Source organism: Uncinocarpus reesii, genomic scaffold (assembly GCF_000003515.1).
Source record: "Uncinocarpus reesii 1704 scaffold_4 genomic scaffold, whole genome shotgun sequence".
Lineage (NCBI taxonomy): Eukaryota > Fungi > Ascomycota > Eurotiomycetes > Onygenales > Onygenaceae > Uncinocarpus > Uncinocarpus reesii.
In genome coordinates, this window is record NW_003052497.1 from 338,803 (window position 1) to 357,801 (window position 18,999).

At 49.5% G+C, this 18,999-nt stretch overlaps 5 protein-coding genes across 5 annotated transcripts; 1 reads left to right on the forward strand and 4 right to left on the reverse strand.

Annotated features, from left to right (window-relative positions):
• Positions 1-336: 336 nt before the first annotated feature.
• UREG_06231 (uncharacterized protein) lies at positions 337-1,824 on the reverse strand (the record flags this gene model as incomplete). Its single annotated transcript, XM_002583218.1, has 3 exons — positions 337-1,209; positions 1,341-1,486; positions 1,545-1,824. 3 exons carry the CDS (start codon positions 1,822-1,824, stop codon positions 337-339), a joined length of 1,299 nt encoding a protein of 432 aa, XP_002583264.1.
• Positions 1,825-4,781: 2,957 nt separating this feature from the next.
• On the reverse strand, positions 4,782-6,945 carry UREG_06232 (extracellular elastinolytic metalloproteinase; the record flags this gene model as incomplete). Its single annotated transcript, XM_002583219.1, has 5 exons — positions 4,782-4,977; positions 5,038-5,452; positions 5,518-6,068; positions 6,137-6,537; positions 6,595-6,945. 5 exons carry the CDS (start codon positions 6,943-6,945, stop codon positions 4,782-4,784), a joined length of 1,914 nt encoding a protein of 637 aa, XP_002583265.1.
• A 1,391-nt stretch (positions 6,946-8,336) lies between these two features.
• Positions 8,337-11,016, reverse strand: UREG_06233 (uncharacterized protein; the record flags this gene model as incomplete). The annotated part of the gene is made up of 4 exons (XM_002583220.1): positions 8,337-8,884; positions 8,974-9,641; positions 9,711-10,750; positions 10,957-11,016. 4 exons carry the CDS (start codon positions 11,014-11,016, stop codon positions 8,337-8,339), a joined length of 2,316 nt encoding a protein of 771 aa, XP_002583266.1.
• A 666-nt stretch (positions 11,017-11,682) lies between these two features.
• Positions 11,683-12,500, reverse strand: UREG_06234 (mitochondrial import inner membrane translocase subunit tim23; the record flags this gene model as incomplete). The annotated part of the gene is made up of 2 exons (XM_002583221.1): positions 11,683-11,831; positions 11,966-12,500. The coding sequence occupies 2 exons, from the start codon at positions 12,498-12,500 to the stop codon at positions 11,683-11,685; spliced, it is 684 nt and encodes a 227-aa protein (XP_002583267.1).
• A 1,468-nt stretch (positions 12,501-13,968) lies between these two features.
• UREG_06235 (uncharacterized protein) lies at positions 13,969-18,363 on the forward strand (the record flags this gene model as incomplete). The annotated part of the gene is made up of 9 exons (XM_002583222.1): positions 13,969-14,014; positions 14,068-15,025; positions 15,080-15,313; positions 15,372-15,603; positions 15,649-15,959; positions 16,134-16,555; positions 16,612-16,752; positions 16,817-17,448; positions 17,503-18,363. The coding sequence occupies 9 exons, from the start codon at positions 13,969-13,971 to the stop codon at positions 18,361-18,363; spliced, it is 3,837 nt and encodes a 1,278-aa protein (XP_002583268.1).
• Positions 18,364-18,999: the final 636 nt, after the last annotated feature.

Genomic DNA, 18,999 nt, shown 5'->3' on the forward strand with positions numbered 1-18,999 from the left:
GTCGCTGATGAGTCATCTCGAGAGCACGCGCCAGTTTAGCCAATCAGGACAATGCCATTTGATCCAGGCGCCCTAACTCGCAACGCTTGGGGAAACCGACAAGCCACTTCCCCCACTGCGTGTGTGTTTGGGGAGAATTGGTAAAGAGCACAGAGGTCGATGTTGGCTAGTTAACTACTTGGCAGCTTGAGTTGAACATGTTCAAAGATCTCTGCAATTTCCTAGCCAAGGGAGTGGCCCAACCCTATTCTAGGCCTGGTGCTCAAATGGCAGCAATATATACAGGAAGAAGGGTAAATTATATGCGTTTCATCAGACATTAGGTCATCAGTCAATCTATGGCCACCACTTTCCGTAGTACTTTCTCTTTGGGCCGGTGTACTTCAAGGAGTAGATGCCTCTCTCAATGCTGTTCAACAAGATATATCCACTCCTGAAGTATGGGTACACACTCCAGCTGCCGAAGAATTCAACCTCGCCATTCTGCTCATCATCTTCGGGGTGGCAATCGAAGAAGCCGGTTTGCTTGAATTTCTTGCCGGTTGGGTCTCTGTCAACAGAGCTGATGTCGACGACGCGAAGACCACTGCCGTAGTTGGATTGGTACGAAAGACCGTTGACGACGTATTGGTTGTGGTCGATGGATTTCGCCGGGGACTGGTAGGTTCCGGTGTGCTTGGGCTTCTTCAAGTCCTTGATGTCGAAGATATAGGTGGTAGTGTGTCCGTTTGCGGCCTCGCCGGTTCCGTCTTGCTCATCAAGCTCGTCATCCAGAAGAAGGTATTCCATCCGGACGGGATCGGTCAACCAACCTTGGTGGGTGTATGCAGCACCAACGTAAGGAGTCTTCGAGATAATCTTTGGCTTGCGCCTGTTCGAGACATCCATGATCGTGAGGGTGTCTTCATTGTAGTTGAAGCAGATTTCACGGCCCCAGTAGCGGAAATCAGGACCAGTGTAGATGACGCACTGAGCATCATGGATATAGCCATCCTCATTTGCGCAGCCTGGTGATGTTGGCTTCGCTGGGTTGGAAACATCGACCATGAAAAGGCCTCCTTGGCAGGGAGTCTTGCGGCCGGTTCCAACGGCATAAATCATCTTCGTCTTTTCGTTGGCGACGATGTTGTGGGAGCTTCCAAAACCGCTGAAATGTGCGGTCAAGTCCGTTTTGATGTCGAAATCGCCGGGGTTGGTGACATTGAGTAACTGTGACTGATGTTAATAAAACTAAACCGACGGACATGCTGGGATACACCAAAACTTGCTTTTCTCATGTCGAAAACCTGGAGACCGTGGTCGGGCGATTCGGATCCGATGTACACGTAGCCATCAATCACCTTCATGTCACGCCAGACAGTGTTGGTGGTCTGGGTTGGCAATCTGCCGCGGTACTCGAGGCTACCATCCTTCATAATCTCGACGAATCCGGTTCCATCAGAATGTCCGACAGCACCAAATTCACGGCCGTCCGGAGAGGTCCAACCTGAACTGTAGTTAGCATCTTGTGGGCCACTTTGAAGTACGAACAGAATTCAACTCACCCCAGACATCATTTCCTCGCCTAGTCTTGCTACCAATATCGGCGTGGGGCAAGAAACCGTGCAAGTTGACATTATCACATGAATATTCGCCGGCCTTGCCATTGACACACTTGGTGACTCCCTTGGAAGCGGTGTATTTATTGGCATCGAAGTAACCTTCGTTTTCCATTCTCTCTTGGGCCCTGAGCTTCATGTCCATGAGTCGCTCCATGGCCTTCTGGTTTGCGGCGCTGACCACGCCGGCCGAAGCCAGCAGGGCAAGAGTAGAGAAGGTCTTCATCGCTGATGAGATATCCTTGAATGAATGGTAAGGAAGGAGTAGGATTCACCAAGGCAAGCAGGCTGGCAGGAGGTAAATCAACCTGGGGAGACCGGAGAGTTTTTATATCCGTCTGGTTGATCATTTGCCATGGTCATTGAACTCAAAAATTGCTTGACTGACAGAACTGCCAGGATCAGCAGGTAGAGGCTGCTGGGGGTTCGTCGTTTAACGACTGTGGAATACTAATAATACTGGAAATCAGTCACGAAAGAAAAGCTGTCAACGGCTAATGGTCAACCGGAACTAGCGGAGAAATGTGGATTCGGCATGTTTGAGTCGGATATCTCTGATGCGATGGCATCAATACCGTATACGAAAAGGCAATCCTGAATGAGGATTGGGATTCAAGTGCTTACCCGACGGAGGTCATCAGAGAGCAAGCCGCAATGCGTCCGTCGCCACAGATGCCGGTTGAGGACCTTGACTGAAAGATAGAAGAACCAAACAGGGAGAGAAACGTTTTCGCCAGGACTGATATCAGTCTTCGTCAAAATAGCCATGGCAGGCGTTACATTGGGGGTGGAGGGCGGGGAAGAGTATCCACCAGCTTGTATCTGGGGACAGCAAGGGAAACACGAAAGGTGAAGCATCTCGGCGCCAGAGTCCTTCTAGAAGTCAAGTGATCTTTCGTCGGTCCTAAGCCAGGGTTCACTGGAAGGGACTGGTGCCGAGTTGCCTAACCCGCTTCAGACACGCATGGCGGATCAAAATGGGCGGTAGATTTGCCATGTGAAGTTTGGCATCGAACTTGGGTTGCAGCGCTAGGGTTGTGTAATCTTGAGAGAAAACGCTGGCCTCCGAACTGTGCCAATTTGCGGTTGAGTTCCATTCAGCAGCAGCAAGCTAACAAAGGTTGAGAAGGGTTCAAAATCGAGATACGGGCCGAAGGAGGGAAATGCAAAGGACGATCCCAGCCCAGCATCAGGGGTAAGTGGCGGGGATAGCGTTGAACACCTTGTGGGCATTAAGAAACACAGGGATCAGGGGCGCCGCGAGTGGAGAGGATGGAGGACGACCATCCTGCCGACGCTCCAAGGCTACACTCGGCGATCAGAGGAACAAGATCCAGCCAGGGTTCCCCGGGTGGCCGGGAGATGAACATTCGTTGAGAAACGGCCATGCCGACTCACATCTCCACGAAACCCAACGAGTTGCTGCGTCGTTGTTGTTTGTCCTGAGCCTCGAGGCCGTCGGTGGTGGTCGGTTGAGCCAAAGAGATCACGATCGGCTGAGTCAGCTGGCAACTATCCAAAGTCAACCTCGGATGCTTCAACGCTCAGCTTCAGGCTTCACGCAAGACCAAGGGCCGTGAAGGGGCTTCCTGGATGTCGATCAGGTCGCGCTCGTATGGACGCCAGTTCGCCATGTCGCTTAGCAGGGTGTCGCTCCCCACAACGCTGACTCTTGTCGTCTTATTCTCCGTGTCCCATTCCAGAGCCCGCCGTGGGCACAACACCTCCTCCCGCTCCCGCTCGAATCAAAGATGATCCTGCTGGCGATCTGGAATGCGTTCGGAAGATTCCACGATCCTCATCCTGATTTTGCGGCCTCCTTTTCTCTATCCTATATCCAGGGATCGTTATGCCAGCACAACTGACCGCTGGACTCGCGTGCGACTGTGAAAATGGCGGTTCTTCGGATACCATAACCCATCTATGTTAAGATGGCAAAATCAATAATAAATGGATGCCAGGGATGAACCGCACAAATGTCTTTGCAGCCCATCCAGATTTATAAGCATGGATCTTCTCCGCCCGCATGCTTTAGCCCGTCACTCATCCGATGTGGTGCAACGACATGTGGTAGATGGCTCAAGCTCTCTATGCATAAATTGTGAAGTCATTCTCTCCTCTTGTGTACCACGTTTCCATCACTCAAAGTATGACGAACACATACAACTGCGTGCGGAGCATTTACTGTCCACGGATATTCCATCTCTTGGCTTCTCCAGAATCTTGGGCAGTTCATTTTGTTTCGTTTCCCGGGGTGGCTTTTCGGAGTGGAGTACAGAATAATTCCCCGATGCGACGAATATCGAGAGACTACGGAGTACATCCAGGACACTTGTTCGAATACCGAAATTATTACATGCCACTTTAGGCATGGCCGGGTATGCTACCTTATCCAGAATTTTTTCCAGAAAAGCGCTTTAGCGCCTCGTCTTCGTTCGAGGATTGAATGTTGCAATCACAAGACCCGTCAACACGAAAACGCTGCAGCCCCTGATACTCCCATGTGCCAAGCCCAGTGAACTTTGACTCATGGGGCCTTTGGCGTACTCTTCGTCTCAATTCCCAAGCTCAAAAGTCATTGACGGTTGAAGTTGGGCATCGCAGAAGCCGAAAATGTTTTGGGAGAGTGCAATCCAAATGCACCCAACGCCAGACCTTGCATTGACAAGCTGGACGCACAAGCCATCAGAGGTTTCACCCCACCGTGGAGCGGGATACCGTCGTGGTACAGATTCATCAGGGATCCTCCCAACTTCCCCTCATCTCTTCACCTTACTTCGAACCAGGGTCTTGGGGACGAATCGAGAGATAACTCTAAGAAGCAGAATCAAAGCCAGGGGCCCCAAAATCACTGTGAATGTCCTTGACCGAGAGACGGCGTGATCTCTGGTTGGCCAGAAAGTCCATCTCCGAAAAGAGCAGTGACCTTGGGGATGGGAAAAACCCCAGCACTTCTATCAGTTCTACTACAAAGGATGCAGACGGAAGATACATGCAGGTTCCCTTCGTATTGGATCTAAAATGCTTGGTCAGAGCCAATGGCTCGACCTATACTATCTTCTAGCCAGTTTCGTTACTAAGGGTAGAAACAAAATCAAGGCGAATCATTCACTAACGACTGAAGTTTTCTACCGACTGCAACTGCAAACCTATCTCTCCTGGTCATGTATCGGTACATACATTCTAAGTAAAGATCCTACAAATAACGGGTACTCGCGTACTGCCAACGCGATTTCTTGGATCCCATTTAGCCCCCGTTCCCAATTCACGCTTCGCAAAACCCTTCCAAAGCTCACACTGGTTGCGACCACCGGTGAGAATCTTGTCAGCATCGAGAATGGCGTCGCGGGCTTGGACAAAGTTGGGGTTGCAAGGTTGCCTAAAATTGACCTGTTAAATCAACCGGACACTTGAAATGGTGGGAATCATCTGAACTCACAATGCCAATCCGTCAAGGACAAGCTTCATGGCGAGATATTTACCGTCGGTCGGGACACCGTTACGGAACTTAGGCGTCGGCCCATCATTTTTGCCGTGTTTGTCAATCAAATTCCACAGAACTTCATAGAGAATTGTAGCCCAAACAGTGCCGATAGCGTGGACTTGATTGAGCGAGTTTACGGTGGTATAAACGAGCGGGTTGGTGGTCATGTTGGTGGAGTAGACGTATTGTCGGACACCGCGCGGGTTATTGGCAACCCATGCGCCCTTGGGGTAATCCGTGTGACGTGTATCCTTGGGCTTGAGACGAACCGCTGTGGCAAAGAAGTCTGACCAACCTTCACCCATACCACCGGATTCCAGGGCATTCAAACACCTTGAGTTGGCAGGACCACCAGTGAGACGGTTGGAAACTGGTCAAGGGAAAAGTCAGCCTTGGGAAAAAAGAGGAGCAGAAATAACCAGCAGGAAGACGTACGGCCGTGAGTATACTCATGAACAACAGTGCCTTCCTCGAAACAGACATCACGAGGAGGGTTGGCTCTGGTCCAAATATACATCCGCATGCGGCCTGGTCGGCCGTCAGGAGGAGTAGCAAAATTGGCATTGTTCGTGCCGCTGCCATCCTGAGCATTCAAGATCACATAATCATTTCCCTTTCCGCCCTGGTTGTTGTTGTTGGTTTCAAAATTTCCAGACCGTTCATTGAAACCTAGCATATAAAGAAGATCATGGTACGTGTTTGCTGAGTACCAGAGCTGAGTGATCGATGCATCGATATAAGTTGACGGGGGATTCATAGATGGCGAGTAATCATATTCGAATTTGAGATCAGCGGGTTGAGGACGGTAGTTGTTGAGATATTCACTGCCTCCGGTAGGGTTCGACTGAGCAATTCCGTTATTGCCAATAGTCGTGGAGAACCTTGTGGTTCCGTTGCCATGCCAGGTGAATTCAGATGTTCGAAGATTCCAAGGGTCCGAGATTACCTCGAGCTCGCCTTCAGTGGGATCTGCGATTCCCCAACGGCTACGTATTATATTAGCCTCGATCACTCTTCATGGCATCACTTCAGGGCTGGGACTTTGAGAACATACTAGACCTTGTAGGTTGCATGAGCCACATAGTCAACAACATTGTGAACCTTTGTGGTATCTTCTGCGTCAACATATGTCAGAAGCCAGTTATCACCGATATCCGTTTCTACTCTCCACGTTAAAGCCAAGCTCCCGTCATTCTTCATGAGATAAACGAGCTTGGCTGTAGGGTCAGCGAGAGCTCCGGAAGTCCCCTTGAGCACAAAATCTTCATCATCCTCCTCATTGGTGGCCTCCGCAACCGCCCTTTCAGCCTTGATTGGGATCCTGAGTGCTTTGAGAGCTCCGTGCAATGCTTGAACGGGATTAGAGGGGTCCTCTTTCACCCTCAAGTTGGACTCAGGGACGTCTCCGGTATGGAAAGAATTTCCATAGGAAAAGACTCTTCCGTTTCTGCCAATCTATTCCGAATAGTAAGTTGCAAGTCTCAATGGAAATCGGACTATGGTTAAGCTTACATTAACATTGAAGTCACCATTGTCAACATCGACTCCATTGATGGTCTGACGGAAATAAACGTGACCGACTCCAGTATCGCCGATGTAGTGGTCATCGACGAGGCGGAAAGTCGCCTTTGGAGCAACCCGCTTCACAAGCCTGGTAGCAACATCGACATAGTTGCGGGAATGGAGAGCCGAGACACCAGAGTCCTTCTCAACTTGTTCCGAAATCTTGAACTGTGACCTTTCATTCAAGCGGAAGGAGTCCAAGTCAACCCCACGGCGAACAAGACCAGTGGTAGGCGGAACATGCGCCACCGCATTGAACGGCAAGCTCAAAAGAGTTGCGGCGAGCAGGAGGCCGTGCATGATGACCTAGAAGGAAATTTCAAGAAACGACCAAAAGACTCAGCTAGGAACACCCTATCAGACCGACACTATCGTCCAGCGCGTCTTTCGAGCTCCACGGGGGGATCCATCTCATCTTTATATCAACTGGCCGCGCCCTGTTCTTTCATCGCCGAAGTTGATTCGCAGCGTATCCCCGTCTGGATCATTGCCGTGGCGACTTGGTCTTTTCACCGAAGCTATGCAATGTGAAAGGATCTTGTAATTGCACCTGGCCCGCCAACTCTCCCTCACAGTGAACCCCGCATTGGCTTTCAGTGTGATTTTTATTCACCGTTGATCATCATGGGCGCGGGGGGCGGGCGGTTGGGAAGGATAGAAATTCTGCGGAGAGAGCCCGGGGATAACCACGGCCAGGGTGCAGGTGGCATTCTGCAGTTCCTGAAAGAGAGTCAGGAAGACTAGAACATTCAAATGAATAATATGCAGCATGGCCGCGGGCTTTCGGATCGAAGCTCTACTTGTAAAGTTAACATGGTAGGCCCTGGAGACAAGGAAGCCAGGTGTAACCTTCCAATTTGATTGTGGTTCAGAAGTAGCAGAAGAGAGAGCGGAGGTGAAGATAGCAATGCTATCTTTTGAGGAGGAAAGTGATGGAAGAAGTGATGATAATGGTGATGGCGATGATGGAAAGACGACAAGAAGGGCGAGCTTCTTCTTCCTCCTGATGATCCTATCTGCACGTCGAAGAAAAGATCGACACGTCAACCTCCAGAACCAGCAACAGGGGAGCCTGGAGATGAGCGGCAAAAGGGCACAATTTGATCAAATGGATTGCAATGGCAACAAGATCGGGGATCTAGAAGGCTTAGCAATGCAAGCTCTGGCCCAGGGGTAAACTGCTAAAGGGTCAGAGGGGACAAGACAGGTTAGATACAGATCTTCACTGTCCGCATAACGAACCGGCAGAGGAGCGAAGGGCTTGGGATGCACAGACAGACTGATGAACGACAAGCCACCCCGGGTCCTGGGAACCTAGCAGCAAGTAAAACCCTTGACTATGAATGGAGAAGCACCGTGCAATATTGCTGACTTGAAGACAACTCCATTTATGAGTAAACCCATCTTCACCATATCATAGCATATCCTATACATTAACGCTCCTTTCATCCCGCAAGCAAAAACCAAGGTGAAATAACTAAGCGGCAACACCAAAATCTATATGTACAGTGTATAGAAACGAATGAGGACGTTTTCTAGCATGATCCGTCAAAGAAAAAGAACCATCCGGGCTCTAGCAAGTAGCAGCCCGCTAGAAAGCAAACAAAGTAGAAGATCCGTCAAATCAGAACAAAGGTCAAAAGTACACAATAAATACATCTCAGATAGGCCTTGACACTAAACCAGAATGCCTAGGGCACCTCGAAATCCCCTCTCTTCAACCCTCCTGGGACTTTGATTGCTTCACTTACCCATTTCATCTTCGCAATCTCGTCCAGCCCTATGCGGCGACTGCTCCTCTTCAACAGGCCCTGCACACAGAGCTGCGCGCCGTCAAATGCAGCCCCTTTTGCAGGATCCCATTCCCCATCTTCATCGCCGTATCGATACCAGCTCCATTCACATCGAGCGATACGATGTGGCGTACGAGCACGCAGCTTCGCGGGATCCCCTCTGGTGCCAGGCAGCGGGTCAAACGGAAGCCTATTCTCCACGATCGCGTAGAGAAGGACTCCTAGAGCCCAACCATCTGTAGAACGGCCATCATACGCTTGTCCCATGAGGATCTCTGGGGCAGCGTAGTCTTCAGACCCGCAACGTGTATGGAGCAGAGGGCTCTGCGGAGGCTGTGGAATACGCCGAGAAAGGCCCAAATCGGTGAGGGTAACAGCTGCTCGTGGATACTTTTGCCAATCAAGAACGTCCTGCATCATCATAGCTGGAATATTCAGGAGCACATCTTAAGCGCAAATCAGCATTATACAACGAAACGACCCTATATATACGTGAAAGGCCTCTGGTCTTGGCTTACGCGAGAAGCAAACTTACTCTCCAATTTAATGTCCCGATGAACGATTTGATTTTGATGCAAATAACGCACCGCAGCGACCAGCTCCGCAAATATCCTCCGTATCGATTGCGGAGACAAGGAATTGGGTCCTTGGCTCGCGAACTCGAATAGGTCACCCCCCGGACAGTAATCCAAGACCAGGAAAGCTCTTTTGTCGTCGTTACCAAATGCTTTTAGTTGGATCATCGAAGGGTGATTAACAGATTTCAAAATGTCCACTTCTCTCTTTAAGGACACTTCAACTCTTTCCTCATCAGCCCCGCCTGCGGGGCCGTATTCGACGACTTTTACGGCAACCAGGCGCGGTTGTACCGACATATCGTTGCTCCCATCTTGCTCTACTTCTGGAAGTTCTTCCCTAACAGCAAGAACCACCTGGCTAAAGGTTCCCTGGCCCAGTTGGCGGACGAATCTATACCTCCGGTGCTGTTGCGTGCGGATCGATTTGACGTTGTACACCTGAGTGGAAGACGGGTTTGGGCCAAGTAAAAGGGGACCAACGCTTTCACTGCTGTCCTCACCGCGTCGAGTGCTAGGTGGAGACGGAGGGTGTGCATGAGGCAAGGCGATACCGCGTTGCACGGCAAGGTACTCCTCCCGATGCAGCTTATTCTGCACAGTCCGCCGCGGTGGAGGTGAGACGCAGCTGGTGCCGTTAGTACTGGTCAGTGGCGCCTTCACGACACCTGGGACATGTAGCGCAGGCGGGACATACTCGCTAAGGCTCCGGTTGCGCGCGTGGCCAGCTTTGGGAACTTTCATATGTACATTTTCCTTCTTTATAGGGACCTTTTCCTGACTCGGGGGCCGGTCACACGTTCGACGTTGACCGGACGACGACCTCGGCGGCCTGTTAGGGTCCAATGACTTGAGGCTAAAGGTTGAGCCACGATATGAGGCCGTTGACGGAGACCGCGGAAGTGAGTGGGAGCTACCGGAGCGCCAGGACGCATTGCCATGGATGGGCGAGGGTAGGGGAGTGATGTCGGTCAGGGCTGCAAGCTGCGGAGACGAAAACACGGAGGCAGGTGAAAGGGAACCTGTGCTGGACTGAGGAGCAGCCAACGCAGCGCGGAGGCTTGACGTTCTGCGGGGCAGACTGGTGGATGATCGACTAGGCCGCAGCGGGACGTCATGATCTGGCCGGGAGCCTGGAGCCATGATTTGCGTGCTGCCGAAATCCGTGCGAACGCTCAGAGTGGGCGTCCTTTGAACAGGTGTTGAGGGTTCCTTTGGCAGAGAGGTCGTTAACAATCTCGCAGAGTCACCGTTGGGGGCGGCGTTGAGATTCCGCATCACCGGACCTTGGCCCACAAGGCTGCTCGAATGGCATCCTGGGAGAGGGTGCTCAGGAGCATCGGCTGAGCTGGTGCAGGGCTGCTCTGGGGGACTGGTGGCCGGCAGCAAAGATGGCGGCGATGGGAGGCCATGTGTTGGAGAACCACAGGTGATTGGATCAGGTTCCGTCTGAGAAGAGTTGCGTTCTACCATCGAGAATGGAGTGGCTGCAGAACGGCGCGCTGGGGGTGTGGTCTCCAAGGACGCAGCGAGGAAGTGTTGGAGGCCAGAAAGACCAAAGCGACCTGAAGGCTGTTCCCGTCTCAGCGGTCTAATAATAGCTGAGGGCGCATGAAGAGGTTTGAAGGTGGGGGATCCTGGCCGTGAAGATGATGTAACACAGCACCAGCACCCGCCAAGACCCTCCCGAGTGAGCCCAAAGATGGCTTGCGCACAATGCGATTTTCGGGCGTTGGCCTGCGATCAGAGCTCGATCGCCAAAGCAGCAAAGCTCTGGCGTCGTCTTTTTGTTCGTCCTTTGGCTTTGTCTGTTTTTTGTCCCTTTGTCGAGGTCGCACGGCGTCAAAGAGGCGGATCTCGCTGGCCGTCGCTGCTTTAGAGTGGTCATGAGTCAGCGCTGCGCTAATAAATAGGCTTTAAGGTTATTCCGCAACCGCACATACGCTAAGCTGTATGTGGCTATGACTAATACCGGAGCGGGATAATATTACTCCGTCGGTCATTGCTCAGAGGTTAGAATATATCAAAATCATTGAGAGATTGTTTTCTTACACTTATTTGTGCTGATGTTCATTATCATCATACAAAGGCCTCCAGGCATCAATGAAAATGAGCCGTGATGGTAAACTGCTGTCTCTGAGTGTCCACAGACTTTTGACCGACTTCTACGCTGTATCTAACCGCAGGATAATCAGGGTAATTGTCCATAGTGGGCTATCATTGTTCCCCGCGCCCAAGACCTGCTCCTGGGGCAACCGGTTTGCAAGAAGCCTAGATACGGTTTTCACAACTTTTGATGCAAATGCAACTACTCCGTACGAAGTTGGCTACATAATATCTGAGGTTCAACATTGGGGATCTTGTCCATACTTACGTTAGTACTAAACTAGTTAAATCCTGGTGTCTTCGCAGTCACCGTCTGCAAAAGACTACATAATGAAGAATGGAACGCCCAGCCAAATAAAAGCCTCTATATGTACATACAATGCAAAAAACCAGCTCATATCCCATACCAGTAGAGCTCATCGTCCAGGTATGAACAGGACAACGCTAATGAGAAGAACCTCACAGACCTGCGCCGGAGTGGGAAGATGCTTTTATATCAGCGGGGTACGGGGAAATAAATAATACACGGAAGAACGGCACGTCTGACAGATTATATCGGTTGATTATCCGATCACCAATGGCCATCGGTATGGTGACAACCCCTTCGGCTCTTTAACGTCGCTGTTGCCGATGCTTCCGGACACAAAACGCGAAAAGCAGCCGGATGAAAGTGGCAGTTCACCTTTTACGCGAATAAGGCCCGTCGAGTAACCTAGAAAGCGCAGCTGTTAGAAAATGTATAAACATAGAACTTAAAGTACCAAAAAGATGGCCATACAGTCCAGGCAGCGGCGAGGCTGGCCACGATTCCTCCTGATATCATCATCGGTCTCAACCCTCTCGTACTCTTAAATAACATCCCACTGAGCGCACCCGCAACGATGCTGTTCACTGCATCATGCTTGCCCCGTGCATATCCCAATGTCGAATTAATTCCGTTATAGGCCATCGCAAGAACACCAGCTGAATTACCCAAGAACGGACCACGTCTCGTCACGGAATTGAGCACCGCGTTCAGCCGCAGCTTTGGGGGAGCAGAAGGTGGAGTTTTCTTCAGGCCCTCTGTCAAGCCCCAGAGACCCCCGGCACTCAAGGCTGTAAGATATGTGGTTCCAGTGCCATAACTCAGGTCGTCAGACCAGCCTCGGGAGGGGAGCGCTGATTGGGAACCGGGCAGTTCGTTCAGCGTCGAATCCTCAAGGGTAAGATAGTCTAATGTTTCGCGATTGAGCCCCGCGAGAGGGTGTAGTTCTGAAGGATCGGGAATCGCTGTGCTGGAGAGGAAAGAGGAGACGTCATGAGCGGAGTTCGGATCAAAGGCAGCGGAAGTCGAGGAAGGAGTTGAGGATTTGCGGCCGGAGAGCGTGTCCCAGATCGACATGATGAACAGAAGGAAAGTATGATATTAAAATAAATAATAGACAAAGATAAAGGGAAGACTCAATATGCGCTCGCGGTGCGCCCTTTCGATACGATGTCGCTGGAGATTGAATGATCTGGACGTTGAGTTGAATCTTTTCGAGAAGCAAAAAAAGTTGAATCAAGCCGGGTTTGCTTTGTTTGCTTTGGATGCATCTTAGACTCGATGCTAGACCCAGGTGGGGATAGCGCGGCAGTCGACCTCGCTCTTCAAAGAAAACGAGTTTTTGGCGACGACGAGGTCTGGGCGGTTGGCACTGATTTATTTTTTCTTTTATTTGACAGCATGGAGGCAACGGGGATAGAGGCGTCTCAGGGCTCTGAAGGCCAGTTCGATTTAGGAGAATTTTTCTTGCAGAACGGCGATTCAGTCATTCCAGAGCAGGTCCTCAGGGACCTCACAAAGGGCCCGTTGCGGTCTTATATATTGCAAACTCGAGATATTCAGTAAGGGCCGCGATAGCCATTGCGTAACAGAATTTCCCATAGAGATAGATGTTGATGATTCGTCCAGGCAATTGTTGCAGGTCTGGAAGTGTCTTCTCCATACATTTTCAGAAGCCAACCTGCCCGGATCGCATAATGCAGCAATCTGCAATGCGGTCAGCGCATATCTCGAGTCCGCACTGAAATCAGACTATGAGGAGCTCCGCCAATTTATTTTGTCGGAAACGACCTGGATTTCTATTTTCGATATCTATTTGGACCGTTATCACAATGGGCGACCCAAACCAATGAAACAGGTCCTCACCTCCCTCATCATGATTCTGTCAAAATGTATGGATGCGCAAACCTCAAGATCGATATGCGCCCGCATAGCCGAGATGATTGTGCCTAATATTATATTGTTTGAGCCACGTTCCAGGTTGAAAGCATCCCTGGTTTCTTTGGAAGCCTTCATCCGAAAGGACGTCATCAACGTGGCGGACTGGTTCCTGCTGTCCCAAGAATGGCTATGGACTAATCATACAAGCTGGATGCCGCTACTTGGCGAGCATTGTGCTAGCTTGGAAATGCCTTTGGACTCTCTTGCGGATGACGAGAAAAGGAAGAGTCTTTCGCCGGGGGACCTGCATTTACATGCAGCACGCATATTCTGTCTAGTACTTTTGCTGAGTACGCACAATCGAGACATTTCGCTTCCAGCAGGAATGTTATTTTCTCAATTGTGTTGCCGGCTTAAATCAGTGACATCCGCCCGTGATCTCCCCTATTACAGCAGCGGCCATGCCTTTTGGGTCGCGCCACTAAAATATGTCTCTTTGATGAACCTAGACTGCTTAGATCCCATAGCTAACCATGTGCTTTTCCCCCTATTCAAAACCGAACCGAAGGATTTTCTGTCTTTCGTAAGCACTCTGCCCCTGGATAGCATTCGCCTGAGAACGCGCGCAAGAGCTTCAATTGAAGACTATAGACTTCTCTTCGCAATGCTCGAGCTAGGCAAAGAATTAGGTCTTGTTTACGATAAAGAAGGTAGGTCGTTGAGTAGACATAACGAAAAAAATTGTTGCTAATCGCAACTATAGGGCTTACGAATCTCAGCCCATCCATCGCTGAATCGTCAATATTAGTAGAAGCTGGAGCTTATCGGCAGTTCCTTGTCCATGCCGATGAGAGTATAAGGATTTCGGTCCTGTCTTTGCTCATAACGGACCTAGCGACAGCAAAACCATTTCCTCCGGCAACTTTTGAAGCTTTGATGGCCAGCCTTCCTTACTTGCATGCGGAAACCGATTCGCACACTCGCAGTCAGCTTATGAGCATCCTGAGAAAGTTGGTTATCAGACTTCGAGGCAGCTCTAACACAGTTCAAGCAACGGATGGGGCGAACTCCGAGGCCGACATTGGTAGATTAGACCGAAGAGATTCTGCACCTGATGCCAAGTTGTTTATTCACTGGTATATCGATTTCCTCGAAAGCGAACTTCAACCTTCTGCCTCGTACCAAAAACATATACTGGCTCTGAAGGCTTTGATGTTGCTCCTACAATCCGGAGTTGATGACCGAATGGACATCGTGCACTACTCTAAACTAGGTCAGGAACAACAGACATGGCGGTTCAGCATAGCAGTATTCAAGCCCAGCCTTTTCAGGGCCATTGCAGACCTACTACTTGATCCCTATGATGATGTTAGAGAGACGGCGATGATGCTCCTCCGCTTGTTTCCTTGTGAATTTCTCCAAGCCTCCTCAGACCCTTCAACCCCAAGCCCATATTCCCAGTTACAATCCGCTCTAATTAGAACAGAAAAGATGGCTGGACATACTAGCAGGGCTGACCACGCAGATACTGTTGGTCGGTTATATCGTCTCCTTTTCGACCTTTCCGGCACAGTTGACAGAAACTCGAATCACAGTAGCGCTGCCTATAATATTGTCGATACGATATTAACGAATTTAGAACAAAGTATCCCGGGTGCTCCTGAATTATTCCACGCTACCCTTCACAACACGCCTCTTCAAGGGCATATTTCTGCTCTGAGGTTGGTTTTGAATCGTTGACATTTTCGGGAATTAATCAACTAACTAGCGTGCAGGTATATCGTGGCAACCCCAAATTTTTACCTTCTCGTTTCTTCTTCAGACAATTCGACCCCATCTTGGTTGTTCTTCCTCGAAAGGATTCTATCGATTTGTTTTCGAGTTTGGTCCGGCGTGCGAGATATTCTCTGCGTTGACTCACCTGAACGAGAACATGAAAATCCAGACGAAGATTTGGCTGGCCCGAAAGATGTCTTGTCATTCTCATGGCGTGCATTGCGTGAATCAAGGTACTCATTTCATGACCTTCCTGGGATTTTGCTTATCCGACATTCACTAATGAAATAGTGTCTTGCTCAATGCCATTCTGGTTAACACGACGTTTGCCCCTGGTGGCTCTGAAATTGGGATTGGATACGAGTCGCTCTCCAAGATAGGGAAGTTGAGTCTCGAGCAGTTAGCTGAATTGCGGCACAGGGGTGCTTTTTCCACAGTTTCGCAAACCTTTGCCTCTTGCTGCCAGCGCTGCTTCCAGTCCAAGGATGTTGCGATCCGTGACCTACCGGCTGTGTGGTACAAGGTGAGCAGTCTTTTGCTAACTCGTGGAATGCAGCTGATCGAGTAGAACACCGTTCGGATTATCTACGACCAAGGCTCGAGGCTTACCAGAAGGTCTGCCGGCCTCCCGGCCATAATCACTGGGATCGCCTCGTCTCAGCCGAAGGGTGATTTATTCCGACAAATCATGGAAGAGCTTCAAGATATATCGCGGACGAGCCCTATGGAAGCCTCTATTAATTCGAATTTAGAATTACCGCAAGTCCATGCGTTGAATTGCCTGAAGGATGTTTTCACAAATACATCACTCGCCTTGAGCACGGAACAGTACATCATGTCGGCGCTGCACATATCAGCTGATTGTCTGGGATCCAAAATGTGAGCTAACGCTACCATTTGATGTTTCTACATTTTTATCCTAACCTTACCTAGCTGGGCGATTCGCAATTGCGGCCTGATGCTATTTCGTGCCTTAATAAATCGCATGAGCCGCCCAACCCCCGAATCTCGGCGGGGTTTATTCGTAATGCCGGGATCTGACTCTAACCACAGCATTCCATTCGGAAAATATCACGGATTAGTGCCGCTATTGTCTGGCCTTTTGGATGCTGTGCCCGACGCACCGGGTTATGGGGCCAAAGCCTCTGGTACCTGGGATCTCTCCATTCTCACTGAGCGAGTTTTTCCGGCCCTTGAGTTGATTGGGAACAAGGCTCCGTCTCGTCCTTCTAGTGATGATGCTATTCTAAGGAAATTAGCAGAGTCTCAATTTGCAAATCCAGTCTGGGGAATAAGAGACCATGCAGCTAGGACTTATGTTTCTTTGATAAAGCGAGCTGACCTTTTGCAAACTGCTCAAGGGTTTTCTACACCCGAACTTCCAGTTCAGCCTCCAAATCAAATCCATGGGACTCTGTTATGTATCAAATATTTGATCGAAAGGTTATTGGCATCTCCTTCCGGATACTGGCGTGGTAAGTGCAAACTTTTGCTTTCTTCGGGCGGCTGCAGAGTCACTCACCTAGTACAGGTAATATTGACGGTATGATGGCGACAATCGAGAACATCTTCGAAAATAGCTACTCTATAAAATTAGCACCCTATATCCAAGCTTGTTTTTTTGAAACCTTGGCGAATATCTTGGAAGCTAGCATTGAATGTCGACTACAAGGTAAGACTATTGCATTCTTTAATTCGTCCTAGAATTTGCAATCGGGATTAACTAATACTATTAGATGATATCTTGCTTCGCTTCGACGCCATATATGAAAATTATCATCTAAAGCAGCTTTTGGATGAGGTTCTGATTTCAAAGCCGACTTCCTCAGTTTCCCGATCATCGTCCCTACTCGTACGGTACCTTGCCTTCAGCAGAATTTTGCTAGAGTTGCTCAAAGGGTCTTCCTTAGAAGATTTAGCACGGCTTATCGAAACTATTTCTACCTCGGATATCGATGCGGGCCCATGGATATTGGATCGGTTGCATCGAATCTTCCCTCATTGTGCGGCTACTCAGTATAACGTGATCCAGTTATACTCCAATGTTATTTTACACACCCAATCTCAGCGTCTCAAAACTGCAGCAATGTCCAACCTGGCAGTATCATTGGAAGGCATCTATCAAAAACAAACAAAGTTCCCTTCTGGGCTTGGATTTTTGACACTTTTGGCGAAATCCAAGCGCTTCTTTACCGAAGAGATTGGCGGTCCATTCTGGGACCGTGCGAGGTTTAATACCGCAATGCACTTGGAGGGTTGTTTATTCCCCCTCCGAGTCCAATCCGTGAGAGATCTAGAAAACCCAGAAATAGTGAAGGATTTGCGGCAATTAGTTCTGGTGCTGTCGTCCGCTATGTCGGAGGAAACGGTAAGCCAAACATTTTTATTCTCCAAATAACCACTTTCGCTAACGACTACGCAGGAATTCTCAACAAGATATTCCGCCGTATCTTCTCTGAAATGTTTCATACTTGGGCTTCAAAAAATGGACGTAACCCGACCTTATTCCCATGATCTGATTGACATTTATTTCATATTATACGATATGCTGAACGACGATGACGAGGAAATAAGGGATACAGCAGCGCATATCGCTTCGGAATGCCACTTGGCTGAATTCACCATGCCCAGGCTGCCTCTTGCAACTAGCGTGATGCTGGCAGGAAACCTATCTCGACTTTTCCCGCAATCTTACAAGGTTTTTGAGGGTGCGCTTTTCCATCTTCTCGGAAATCCCAGGGATAGGCATCCCTTTCCTCGCGTCGCAGATGAGCTAGCGGAGTTTCAAAAGGAGAGTACAGTTCTCTTCCTTGAGGAAAAGCAAAATCTATACATTGATGAAGTCCGAGAAATTGAGATTTGGTCCAGCGTCCTTATTCAGTTGGATTATAATGGCCTTCCTACGAATCCATTAAGGTCCGATTTCGTTTCTTGGGTGGCTGGTGGCCTTGAAGCTCTATACGATGAGCTCCGTAAAGATCAAGCAAAGGGGATATTGGGCTGGACCTCGCGGTCCGACTCCTTTGCATTGAGCCTGAGGCTCGTTCATGGAGCGAAAATTCTGCTCCTCACAGATGGACTGGGCGGTACTGAATACAACCCTAAGTTCGACTCATCCAGGATTCGTGTTATCCTAGAGAAGTTGGCCGATCTTGGTGATATTGCCGGAATGTATGGGCTTTGGATAGCAGCAGTTAACTCTGTTCTAAACCCTTCAGACACATCCAAGATGTGTTTCCAAACTAGCTTCGATGCTGTTAGCACTGAACTGGCAGTCCGGTGAAGCTGAGTCTAACAGATTTTGTTGGGGTTCCGTCAGTGTTATATGCATCAAAGGCAATTCAGTCGTATAATCTGGAAGGTTTTATTTCTTCTTATAGCAACCAATTCCCATAACCTTAACTGCTCCCTGCCTTTACACTCCATTCACGCACACGCCGCATTGTAATTCTCAGTATTGGCGCGGAAACATTATGGTATGTTCCGGAACTTCTCAATGTTATACACCGGGAAATGCTAACAGGCTAGCCGCCTAGCCAATATTCCTCCCACAAGACATAGCATTCTTGCACCAGGTAATACTTATTGTCAATTAAGCGCCATATATCTCCAGCGCAGTAGAGGATTCTGCATATCACCAAGTCGCCAGCGACTCCCCAGGTTAGTTGCACAATCTCAATATCCACTCAGAATTATCACTAATAGTCCATGGATTTGCTTTAGGAACAATGAATCCAAACTACACCATTTTGATTCTTATATTTGTCGTCCCTGTCCTTGCCTATGCCCTCTGGAAGGCAGGTATCCACATTGCGCAAATCATGGCTCATAAGGCCCAGCTGATGAAGCATCAACAAGAGATCGGCCGATTAGAAGCTGCTCGGGCTGTGCGTGAAGAGAGGGTGGCTACAGAAGTGAG